The sequence below is a fragment of the Leiobunum rupestre genome, chromosome 5 (assembly GCF_980474605.1).
Source record: "Leiobunum rupestre chromosome 5, qqLeiRupe1.1.hap1, whole genome shotgun sequence".
Lineage (NCBI taxonomy): Eukaryota > Metazoa > Arthropoda > Arachnida > Opiliones > Sclerosomatidae > Leiobunum > Leiobunum rupestre.
This window is the reverse complement of record NC_143388.1, coordinates 7153856-7166568: the sequence shown is the minus strand read 5'-3', so window position 1 is coordinate 7166568 and position 12713 is coordinate 7153856. Positions and strand designations below refer to the sequence as shown.

The 12713-nt window shown below is 33.5% G+C and overlaps 1 protein-coding gene across 2 annotated transcripts; it reads right to left on the bottom strand.

Moving 5' to 3' along the window:
- Window positions 1–1328: 1328 nt before the first annotated feature.
- On the bottom strand, window positions 1329–11079 carry alphaSnap (Alpha-soluble NSF attachment protein). 2 transcript variants are annotated; one of them, XR_016480961.1, is made up of 9 exons: window positions 10819–11079; window positions 9946–10025; window positions 8354–8517; window positions 8144–8277; window positions 7359–7443; window positions 5040–5144; window positions 3674–3742; window positions 1686–2087; window positions 1331–1612 (listed from the first exon to the last, which is right to left on the bottom strand). XR_016480961.1 is itself a non-coding variant. In XM_090175516.1 (8 exons), exons 1-8 carry the CDS (start codon window positions 10908–10910, stop codon window positions 1938–1940), a joined length of 879 nt encoding a protein of 292 aa, XP_090031642.1. In that variant the 5' UTR covers window positions 10911–11079; the 3' UTR covers window positions 1329–1937. The 2 variants fall into 2 exon arrangements, 1 of the variants encoding a protein (XP_090031642.1); XM_090175516.1 differs by having other exon boundaries at window positions 1329–2087.
- Window positions 11080–12713: the final 1634 nt, after the last annotated feature.

The following is a 12713-nucleotide window of genomic DNA, read 5'->3' as shown; positions in this document are numbered from 1 at the left end:
GTAACTTAAATTTACGATCGACATGATTTATTAAACAATTGTGCTAGATGACTTGGGCCTAAGGTGGTGCCTAGCTGTTGAGTTAGTTAGTTAGTTCCCTTTGCCTATGCGTAAATCAAATTCTTAAAATTGGCCATTCAACTGGAGAAACAACCTGCTTCTTCTCGGTTGAACTCCCTTGGAATTCAATCCGTTTCTATTTGACGTAAACTTAATTCTTTTTTGTCTCTTGCACAAATTCTTGTACAATGGCATAGACATCAAGCTATCTGACTTTTTCACCTTCAATTCGGGAACCACTACCCGTGGGTAAACTCATAAATTATCAAAACCCAGGGCCAAAACTTCAACTAGACTTAACTATTTTCCCATAGTGTGATAAACGACTGGAATAGTCTGCCCAATGATATTTTGACGCAAAAGTTCTACTGCACATTTCAAACTATGTTGCGGGGTTATTTGGATGAAAAAACTAGCAAAGTTCCTAGATTTTTTTGTATTTTAATTGACTTACGGTTTGAATGTATCAAAGCTCAAACATAAGCCCCTGTGACTTCTTGTGTGGTCCTTAACTAAATAAATTGATGGATGTAATAGCTCAAAGTATTTTATATAACCAATTTATGACAATTAGTGTTTTAAGTATACTTAGAGCTACATAGAATTCATAAACTACTGGATTTTCATCACACATGGAACAAAAATCTAGTAAATAATTCTACTGTGTTCAACGATACTTCTATAAACATTGCAGCAGGATGGGAATTTTCAACTTTCTAGACGGTTGAGTGAGTATTAACAGAGGCTTAACCTTCCCTGCTGGAGTTATACCTTGGATTAATAATAGAAGCTAGCGTTAGCTTCTATTATTAATCCAAGGTTTTACTTCCTTTAAGCATACTATTTGCTAGTGTAAAACCCAGCAGTTTATGAGCTTGTGTTGGCTGCTACATGCCTATGTGCAAATTGGAAAGGATAATTCAGTAATTGTAATTTTAGTCAGTATACTAAATGGAATATCCTTATCATATTTAAGGGAATATAACCACAGGCATTTGGTGTGGAACACCAATGTTTGCAGCTCTGGCCGCTCTTGCCTTTGGGTTTAGAAATGTTTGGCGCCACAGTACAGGGTAATTTGAAAAATTGAAGTGGTTTTCCGTAAAAATTTGCTTAGCAGGTTATATTCCCTTTAACAATAGCAATAACTAGTTTTATGTTATACAACCAACAGGTTAGAAAATTCAGGATTATTGAGACATTATTTAGTACGGTAAGAATTAAATTTAATTTCGAAATTCTTTATTCTCAAAATTTACATGAAAGTTTTTAACATTTCCATTTTGCTAGCTACTTCACGGCATGAAGCAAATTGACAAGTGTTATTGAATCAAAATCTACCACAACCCAAATAACGCGTATGATAAATTAAAGGGGTTGTGACAATTGTTTGTTGTAGTTTATAGCTGTGTAAAATGGAAATTGGTACTGATAATGTTTTGAGAACTGAAGCCTAATGGAACATTTTGAGTTTAGCATCAAAAGGAAAAATGATTCATTTTAAGAGGGACACCTTTATTTCTGCAATTTATAAATTCCTAGACTTCACAATCTAAATGTAAAGACATAAGAAATTTAAAATACTGTTGAAGTTTATTAATATTAATTTTTGGATCATTTCTTACCCAAGCACGATCTTTTGAATTTGAAGCTACATATCTACCACATATACATATATTATAAAGAAGAAATATTCTTCATGTAATTGAACTGAAATCTTTTTTTATACTTATACAATTATATTATATACATAAATATAAAATTTAAAAGTAGGCTTTCACTTTAAGGATATTCAAACTCAGTAACAAATTTTAGTTCGAAGCTGTCCATCATACACTCAACTTTTAATAATCTGTGCGAATTCAACAAAAATATTTCTAACAAAGGTCGGGTGTTGCATTCATAGACTTCTTGATTCGAAGCAGTATATTTGTGTACCACTGATCCAAGTGAGATATAGAATCGTACTCTTGTACAGAATCAGTAAACCCATCCACATCTTCTTCCTTTAACTTCTCTATTAAATTCTGTGAAAAATAAAAGGAATATTTTTCCATTTAAGTTTTTTGGAACAAGACAATATTTGCTTTCTTATAACTCAGCGTGCCGGTTAAGTGGGAATCGGCACCAAAAATGACGATGCACATATAATATGTAAAAAAATAAAACCACAAACATTAGGCCAAAATAAAACTGCGCGAGTAAATCATAGGAACTTAGGGAGGAGAAGAGTCTGAGAGACTAGAACTTATTAATGCTTCAATTTCTGTTAAAAGTATCCGGAATAGAGGTGTAAAAATGGTTCTAGGGCAGGATACGCTGATTGGTAAAAGCTATGATAATTCCTTCTGTTTAAAAAAATGTTTCATCAACTATGTTTATAAATTCTGATTTAAATTTATTTTAACAAAAATGGACAAACAATTTTTTTTATTTTAATACAATATATTTTTATGATCATCTATCAAATTTAGTCATTAAAAAAATTATAGTTTAATTATCCACTCTTAATTGCCTAAATTTTATAACAGGGTTGGCTGGTTTAAACCAAGGTTTAATTAATACTTCATTAATTTTTTAACTTGGCTACTATTCAGTCTAAAATATTCCCAATTATTTGTACATTTTTCTTACCAAAGCACTACGAAAATAAAACCAAAACGTCTACTTGGACAAAATATTTGTAGATGATCAAAACTAAAACTAAAACATCGCTTCTGGCAAGACTTTTGTAATATTGAAAACCGAGAAAACAGAGAAAGTATTTTAACTTGTGTGTTTGTTTAAAAGTTAAAGAGAGTCAAAGAAGTGTTATCCCTTTAAGTAAAGTTCCAGAAAATAAAAAAGTAAATTTTTTTAATCTGTGCATATAATTTTAGTATTTTAATTTTATAATTCAAATTAAATTTTAGTTAATTAAGAACAGTATGTACAGTTAAAAATTAACACGAGCAAAAAACAGTGTTTAAAAAAAATGGTTAAAACCAAAGAGCCTAGTTTAAACCAAAAAACACAATTTTGGTTTTTTCCAACCCCTTTTTATAAAAATAAAAACCCAATTTATCCAAAACCTGTTATTTTTTGGGAAATACTGTTATGTTATGATATGTAAGTTATAATCAGGGCTGTTGAGAGCGGCCCTGGCCCTGGTAAAATATAAATTCTAGGCCCTAAAGAGAACCGTTAATACTAGAGATAATTATACTTTTTCGAAGAGAAACCTAGAAGAAGTATACCTCATTTATTCAACCCAAGGGCCCTAGGCTGCACGGGCCCCAGTAATTTGAACCGGCTTCCCCCTCTCTAGTCAGGGCCTGGTTATAATGAATCAGCCATCTAATTACAATAAGTTTATTCTTCCCTGGTTCCTTACACAATGATCCACTGACCTCCAATGCTCATCGTCGTTCCCACCCTTGGCTAAATTACGTGATCGCGGTTATGACATGTGACAAATACTTTTACATTTTGGTCAAAAACAGAATATTATGAGAAATTATTAAAATGCCAATATCTTGCAATGACCAAAATGCCTTTAGTTCTTTTTAGGTTTGTACAATGTTTTTTTTTATCATATGTAACAAAAGTTAGTAATAAACTAGATAAATCTCACCTTTATTAACTTGCACTCCCTCGAGTCTTGGAAAGAAGGACTCATCTCCACATATTTGTTTAAAGCATGCTATGGAAAATACAAATATAGAAGTACCATGAAAATTATAGTTATGGTTATTAATAATTAAATTATGATAAAATAAAATAAAATAAAAATTCCACTAATTGTACAATAAAATGTTTTTAATAAAACTAGTAGACGTGATGAAGTTCCCAAATGGGCGGCGAAACTAGTTATATTTCCTGTATTAAATGTCCAGTTATAACTTGGACATTAAGATTAAATTAACTTAATTTCATAGCGAAAACCACTTGGAAATATTAATTGGACATTTAGATATAATAAACTTAATTTCGTAGTTAAAACCACTGTAAAATATTAATTTGGCATTTAGATAATACACTTAATTATCTAAATTAATTTGGAGAAGTTTAAAGCATCTAGGTATTTTTAAACTAAAACCACCACTTTATTTAAACACATTTAGTAATTAAACATGTTTTTCTTTAAAAACTAAGATCTTTTTCAACCTTAAAAACGCAAATAAGTTGATATTAGGCAAATGAACCCAGCCCTCGCACCTTCCTTAGCCAAGGCGTCGACCCTTTCGTTCCCAAGATGCCCCTTATGCCCAGGCACCCAATAAAGTTGAACATTATTTTGCAACCCAAGAGCACAGAGGAGATCCAAGCAGCTAAAAACCAGTTTAGAAAGAATACTATACTGGCTGAGAGCTCTAAGAGCGACCTGGCTATCCAAATAAATCTGGATAACCTTCCCATGATACCCCTGATGTAAACAGTAAGCAACACAAGAGCAAATGGCAAAAATTTCTGCCTGGAATACACTGGTGTGTATCCCTAGGCTTTCATAGAAGCCAAAATTATTAGTAAGGCAATACATCCCCACACCAGTGCCATAGTGGGCCTTAGACCCATCAGTAAACCAGACGATCTCTCCTCTGGTACCGTACTAGTTATTTTGGTTAAGCCTATAGGCACCTAAAAAGGCAGCTTCCTCAGTAAAAAGGTGGAGAGGAAGCATATTCAGGAGAATTTCCAGAGAAGAGCTTGGGGCTGTTCTCATGGCTCCTGTAATGCCGACACAAGCCATAGGACAGGATAGGTCTGATGGTCAAGTGTACAGCCAGTACACAGCTCTGGGGCCTAGGCCCCAGGTCTTTATTTAAACACATTTAGTATTTAAACATGTTTTGCTTTAAAAACAATGATAAGTTGATATTAGTCAAATGACATAATTAATGTCTACCGAATACGTTACTGTATTGGCTGGATAAATAACGTGACTAACAGCATGTTACGGAGTGGAATATAAAACAAACTAAGTGGTTATAATGCCTTACCTCAGCATTTAATGTATCTACACAAAGATGACATAGTGCAGCCCTGAAAAAGTACTCCTTGGCACTGTATTTAAGAAGGGAACTCTCAAGTGAAGATGACGCTACCTGTAATTTAAGAAAATGTGGTTGAATTAGAATACATGAAAATTGGGGTGTTTGTAGATATCTTTAGGGTTATTTCATTTTACACACTAGAAATTATAGATATTTGAGGATAAAATTTAAATTTTTAACCTTAAGTATAGGTAATAATAATCAGCTAGCCTATAGGCTAACACCCAAGGCACCTTTTTAAGCCTTAAGGTGATTCTGGAATATAATATCGACAAATACATGTACAAAAGAGTTAATTTTTTGGGCGTGCGCTCTTAATATATTAGTAGATTGTGGCTCGCGCGTTGAAAATAAAAAAGAAGTGCACGCTCAAATCATGTGACCACCGATCTTTTGCGGAATCACCTGTTAAGCGTTTCTTAAAACAGACTAAACAATATACCACCCCTATTATTATTGAGTGGGGTGGCAAGCCAAGCACTTCGACCTAAGGTCCATTGTGCATCCCCAAACTGGGTGACTTAAATAAGTCCTATTGCTTACACAAAGCTTAAAATCTGCCTGGCCGTGATGTTAGAGACGTCATACCACCCCTAAGAATAAATTTAAACATCTTTATTATTGCTAATCTTTTCAAATTTTCAATTATTTTGATTTCAAATTAAATGTTTGGAAATTTTTAGAAATACAAATAAAATTTTATAAACATGACGGTCAACTTTGAGATACGACAACCAAAATTTTACATATTTATGACATTTTTAAAATTTGCTGTATTTTTACTTTTTATAATTTATTTACAACTTTTGCCAAAGGGTTCTTTTATGCGAAAAGGTAATTATTTTTAACGTCTGATGAATAAGCACCAGAGAACTACTGTATAACATACAGAATTACATATATTTCTACATATGCCTTTGACAAAAAGTGACCTTGACCTTTTAAACAATTATCTTATTAAATATTTTAATATTAATGGCACATTGGTAAAAATCTAGAAAAAGCTAGTTTCCTCCGTCTTTCTTGAAAATGGATTCAAACGTTTATTTCCTTTCATAACCCCACTATCGATAGAGCAAGTCAAAGCCAGCATTGCCCCCCCCCCCCCTGTCAAAATTAGCAGCTGTTACAATGCCCTTGAGAACCTGAAGTTCGAATTATCAGGTGACTGTTGCTATCAAGAAGGAGATAATGTAGGGAAAGGAAAAAATATATTTAATGAAACTTGCAATTTTAGGAAAAAAGTTAAGACCAAATAGCAAGAAAAAACACAAAAATTTATATAACAAAGTAGTTAGCATTTCGCCTCGCAACAAGAGGAGCCGTGTTTGATCCCAGCTTGTGGCACTGGGTGAAAACTTTGAATAACAACTTCTGCAATGGGATTGAGAGTTCTCTCCTGCCTGGTTAACGGCTTTTACCACCGTAGTTCTTCTGTTTCCTCTTTATATAAAAACATGAGGTTAACTGTAATAGTGAGTATTGGGAGCTGTTGGCTCACCACTAAAGAGCTTACGCATTATAACCCATACATGTTATTTAATTGCACTAAAACTCTACAGTGGTGCTTTGGGTATTAGCCAAGCTGATTATCATTATTAACATATTTGAAGAGCTATATGAAAATTATTTAAAATTGAATATCAAAAAGCTGAAAAGAACTCAAATTTCGTGAAACCTAGGAGCAACAAACACAGCACCCCACACAAGGAGAACGCAACCCGTCAAAAGTTATGCATTTTCTTGTGTACATTTTTCATTGGTTATACGCTTTAGCGCCTTCTGCCGTCGGAAAGGGAAAATTCAGAAATTGTCTCCCCCCTGCATGTAAAACGTTCAGAGTAAAGGCTCGTCCAATGAAATTGGTTAGCATGTTTAAGGCTAGCTGCATTATCCTTGTGTTTGTTGCTCCTAGGTTAAACTATAAATACTAAAAAATATAGCAATATAGCTATCATTTAGCGTGTAAAATTTCATTATCGTTGACTTTGGAAAAATCAAGAATGTATTGAAGTTACTAAGAATATTGGACTACAGGATTCTGATTCCCATCCTCTCAGCCTTTGTAGGTTAAATTCGTCTGCTTTCCCATTCAAGTTTGCTATATGGTATGACTTTGAATGCGCCTTAAATGCAGACGAAAGTTCTCCACAAAAGCTGTGAGGATGGTACCAGGGGTTAATGCTATGCTGAAATATTATTAGTAACTTCAATACATTCTTGGTAAAATGAAGCAAATGTTATTTTTATGAGATATTTCCTTACCTGCTCGTAGATTTCTATGGCTTTATCATACTGGTCTAATTGAGCAGCATATTTAGCAACATTCAGCATACATTTATTGGCCGAGCTATAAATATTTTTAATTTAAAATTCATTTATTTGCTTAAGTTACATTTTTAGCTTCATTTAAGGTAAAGTCAGAAGTTATTGACTCAAAGTATCGGGAGATTTTCCCTGACTTTTTAAGGCCAAAATATTTATATTATATTTTACTTTTATAAGAAATTAATAATTTGAAGTCAACCTATATATCCGAACAAAGGTTATTAGTATGTTAAAAAAAATTACAAAGTTTTAAAGGAACTAAATAATAATCACAGAAGTTGTCATAGATCTAGAGTAAAATTACCAGTAAAAGTCGCTGTGTCCAGATGAAATTGAATTTCCCAACTTTTCCCTTATTTTTTACAAATTCAGAAAATTTTCTGACCTTTCCCCGAGTTTTTAGGCTCATTTTTAAATTCCCTGATTTTGCTGTTGTGTGGCAACCCTGTTAACAGAAGCTAGAGGTGATTGGTGCTAGTTACGTTCAAAAAATTGTAGTGTGTGCAATTAGCACACTATTTTTCTATATATTACCTACTCCCTTTAAATATATCCCTGAAAATTAATAATTTTGATATTTAAACCGTATAAAATTACTATAAATTGGTAACATTTGTGCTTCGTATCTGATAAATATTATAAATGTTTTGGAACTATTGGCGGGGAGCCAATATCTATTTCTATCTTATACGTTTGGTTAATTAATTTCTAGGTACATGTACCTTGTAGATTCTTCCCCTTTATAGTAATCAGCTGCTTGTTCATAGTGAACAATCGCTTTTTCTATATCAGCCACTTCGTTTTCGTATATTTCGGCAATAGTCATATGGTGTTTTGCAGCAATTGTGAAACGACCCTTAAAATAACAACATGAAAACAATTTTAGTCTAATTTTTGTACTCAAGCGGTAGAAAAAATAAAACTAAACCTACCATATCAGTATATATCTCAATGGCTTTCAATAAACAATTAACAGCCTCTTGGGGATCTGACTTTTTATAGCAATTGGCTGCGTCTACATTACAAGAGGCCGCATCATGGCGATTACCACACTTCTCATGAAGACCGGCCGCTTCGCAGAATGCACTTCCGGCAGCTGGCAAATATTTAGGGAACATAGTTAAATAATCGAATAATATTGTTACTGTATTATCCTAAGTATGGGAGGTTTTCTCTACAGCGATTAAAGTTATGTTACTTATAATATTTATTTTGGGTTTTTGAATTTTTGTAATTATAGCATCATTTCTTTATGAACAAAGTGACAAATGTTAAATAGTGGAATTGGAGAAACGCTAAAAATAATCTCGACATATTCATTCTCCCTGAGTAGAAATAAATACATTCTTGGTTTAACCGTGCATACATATTACCATTCAACTAAAAATTAATACGAGTAATAAAAAATTTACACAGATTAATTTAAACCATGCATAATTTAATTTTGTATAAATGCCTCTAAACTTTATAGAAAAAATTGGAAATTTTTAAGATGATTAAAAGAAAATATAGGAAAAACTCTAAGCAAAAATTAGGATTCTTATCGAAAAACAGTAGATAAAATGAAGTGAAATATAGGATGAAGAAGGGTACATGATGACAGAATGTTTTCGGGTTATATGCTACATGAGAAAACCTAAGGAATTTAGAAAATAAAGGAAATGTGGTCAACTTGTAAATGTTTTAAAAATGTAATCATTTCGGTAAGAAAATGTACGAACATTTTCGAATAATTTTAAGTTAATTAAAAACCCATATTTCTAAAAAAACCATAGGCTTTTTAAAAAATAATTTGGCTTAAGCCACGATTTAAACCATTGTTAAAAACAGTGTGGTTTAAACCAGCCAACCATGGAGTTAGCTAATCTTGAATTAATTTAAATCCTAAATTGAATTTAATTACCATTTAAAATATTAGTTCGCTCAGATTTTCTTTGTATTTTAATTTTTTAAGAAACTATTTTTATCATTTTTTATTCCTACTATACATTGCATGATTTAAATCAATGAGTTTTTCAAAAAATCAGTAAACCCTGTTTGAAACCACACTATTGTATAAATAGGTGTGGTTTCGATGAAAACTTTAGCACAGGAAAGAGATCAAAAAAAGTTTTGCTATCATTCCAATTAAAAATATATTTTACCTAAAATTTTTCTTTTGCTTAACTTTGCTCATAGGATTGTAGGTATAGGTCTTAACTAAGCCCCGCCTTAAAAAAGGCGCCATGACATTATTTTACATCACAGATCACAAGGGAAATCACCACAGGATATTTTTGGCAAATAATCATGGAACCACTAAGAGCGTCTTTATTTCATGGCAAAAAGGAAATTGTTTCCACACAACAAAAATAGGCCACACCCGCGAATTCAGCCCACTACCCTTGTTGGTTGATAAAAAAAATTCTAAAGATATTTTTTGGCACCCATGTAAATAAATTATGGTTTTCTCCAACTCTAACCAAAATATTTCAATCTAATCTTCTGAAGAATGATATTAAAAAATATTTCAAAACTTAATTACCACTCCATTTCTTAGCCATTTTGAACATGTTTGCTGCTCGGGCATACATTTCGCAAGCTTCTTCCACTTTTGCAGATTTTCTTTAATAAGTTGTAAGATCAAATTATTATAAGCAATATGTAACTGACATTATTATATACAAGACATAACTAACAAAGTCAGATTTAGAGCAAGTGCAATAGATCAATCTATTTTAAAAATTTAATTACAATTGGTTATAAAAACCTAATAGCTTTACCTAATGATTGTGGTAGTAAATTTATATGGCATGTATATTCATTTAACGAGGAAAGAGATCACATCTTAATTAGGAAAAGTGTTCATCCAGGTCATAAAATTGAAACGTGTACCTTCACAGGTTCTAATGGACACAAATTTCTAGAAAAACTACTGAAGCACACACACCCAATCGTATAGATCTAAAAATCAACTAATTGTGTAAAAATGAACTTTTTTCTTTTTATATTTACTATTTACTAATTAATTAACCGTATTCCTGATATCTTGGTTTTTGGAAGTCACTAAGATTTAACCACACTACTTTGCTTCAGAAACACCGTTTGAAAAGTAACAGTAACCAGAGAAGGTACATGTATCAAGCAAATAAAATTAGTATTATACAGAGATGGAACCTACTCTTGTAAGAGATAGATTACATACTTCTGCTATTAGTAAACTAACTAACTATTAAAGTCATGGTTCCAAAAAAAGGAATACGCTGTCAAATGTGACAGAAATCTTTCAAGCACCAAACAAAATTATAGGAAATCATTTATTTATCCAGATTTAATGCTAGACTTGGGAAGGTAAAGTATCTGCTGATCGCATTGCCTTGCCTAGTTTACAAAAGTATTGCACCATACTAAAGCTTACCCAAAAAGAGATCCGAGGAACCCTTGTGCAGATTTGAGTTTCTTCTCCGCATCCGCAACCAATTGCATCGCTTTTTGCTCATTATCAGCCATTTTTAAGGAGTTAATTAATTTGTCGAACGAATCTTATGTTACTATAATTATAAATTACTATCGAAATTCAGATCTTAAAATATGTCATTGAGCCTTTGTAACTTGTCAACAAACACAACACGCCAGCAGTTAACAAATCGTCTGCTAAATTTGGCTCCAATCAATTTGACCAACGAATGCAGTGTTTCCAAGCAGAGTTTAAAACTCTCCCAGACAGACTTGGAAATAGTTATATTTTTAATTTACAGAAATGTCCATGATATTTTTAATAAATATTTTTTATTTAATTTGGGAACCACGGTGGCCCACCACCCCCGTTGGAATGATTTATTTTAAGGGCCACCTGATTTTTTTTAAGAGCCATTGGCCCCAAGACTCCCGCTATTTCCAAGTCTGTCTCCCACTTTTGAGTCATATAAATATGAAGCAAGAACGACGGTCGGTAGTGGGGAGCACTTTAAACTTTTAGTATAAGAGATCACTTTAAGCGAGTATGCCGGGGTCAGGGCATAATTTTACGACCCCTATCATAAAATTAACACAATCAAGAATATATTAATTTATACTTATTGAGAATGACTATGTTGAGACCATAGAAATCTCATAGGTATCTAGAATGCTGCCGCCTACGGCCGAGCTTGTCACCAGTTCGTTTTGAACCTTCAGCCAATGAGAGGCCGTAGAGTGGTTCCGCCAAGAAGGATAATAATCCTCCTTGGTTCCGCTACTATCGCGGGAGCTATGTGACGTCATTCTCTCCGGTGACATTAAATTCTTGGCAAAACCACTCTTTGAGCTCTGATTGGCTGAGATCTGGCTATCGTCTGTCACGGCGTTTGGTCCATTTCCCAGTTGCACGGCAGCATTCTAGTTACCTATGAGATTTCTATGGTTGAGACGATGGGGAATGAAAAATGTTACTCAAGTTAGTGTGTTTCAAAACTTTCAATCACGTCAGAAGACGTACGTTTTAGTGAGCCAATAAGCTTCGTGCGTAGTTTAAACTTGGGTCGGAAGTATCGCCGCCTACCGAACGAGATTTAAATCGAATGTGTGAAAGCTGTCTCATTCAAAATTATCTCGATATAAAAGCTGAACGTTTCAGTTAGAGAACATTCATATTCAAAAGTTATCTGCTATTTCTTCACACATTTAGTTGACAGGTATTAAGGTAGATGGCGCTACCTTTTCTAAACTCGAAGCCTATATGGTTGATCGTCTAAAAGAGGAGCAAACTGAAAGATCGAGAGGCACTTAGTGATTACTCGACTCCATTTTTACCATAACATCAAAAACCCGGAACTGGAAATACATAGTGCGTCCTATCAAGAGACATAGAAGAAAAAGTGTCTGCCTCGAGAGCCCTCCCATAACTTCTACCATAGGTTTCCTGAAAACTTCGAACTTTCCCTACCTCCCTCTTACCCCCTATACCAATCATATTGTTCAAATTCCAATTGTTTTTCTTTTTAAATAGTGCTCGGAGGTTCCCAATGGAAAACGCTATAAGACGATTTACACCGGGACCGGAGAGGTAACGCAATTCCGCTTTTTCTGAATTGTCCCCGCCAAAACACCACCAAGCGGAGAAAATCCGCGAATTTCGTCCACAAACTCGTAGTCCCCCTTTATTTTTCACCCCCCTTTCCGAGGCGGTGAACCAGTGTTTCCACTTTGCGGCGAAAAAGGGCGTTTTCGGCGAAAACTGTCTTGGTGAGCACCATAGAAATCGGATAACAAACTAGAACGATTTTTGAAATTTTGTCGTAGGTCCGATTAGAACTTTTAAAAAACCCTGCCTTT

Coding starts and splice junctions, on each gene's coding strand:
- alphaSnap (XM_090175516.1), bottom strand. CDS start 10,910: ATGGCTGATAATGAGCAAAAAGCGATGCAATTGGTTGCGGATGCGGAG. Junction 8,518..9,945: donor AATGGCTAAGAAATGGAGTG/GTAATTAAGTTT, acceptor AATATTTGCCAG/CTGCCGGAAGTGCATTCTGC. Junction 7,444..8,143: donor AAAGGGGAAGAATCTACAAG/GTACATGTACCT, acceptor AAATATTTATAG/CTCGGCCAATAAATGTATGC.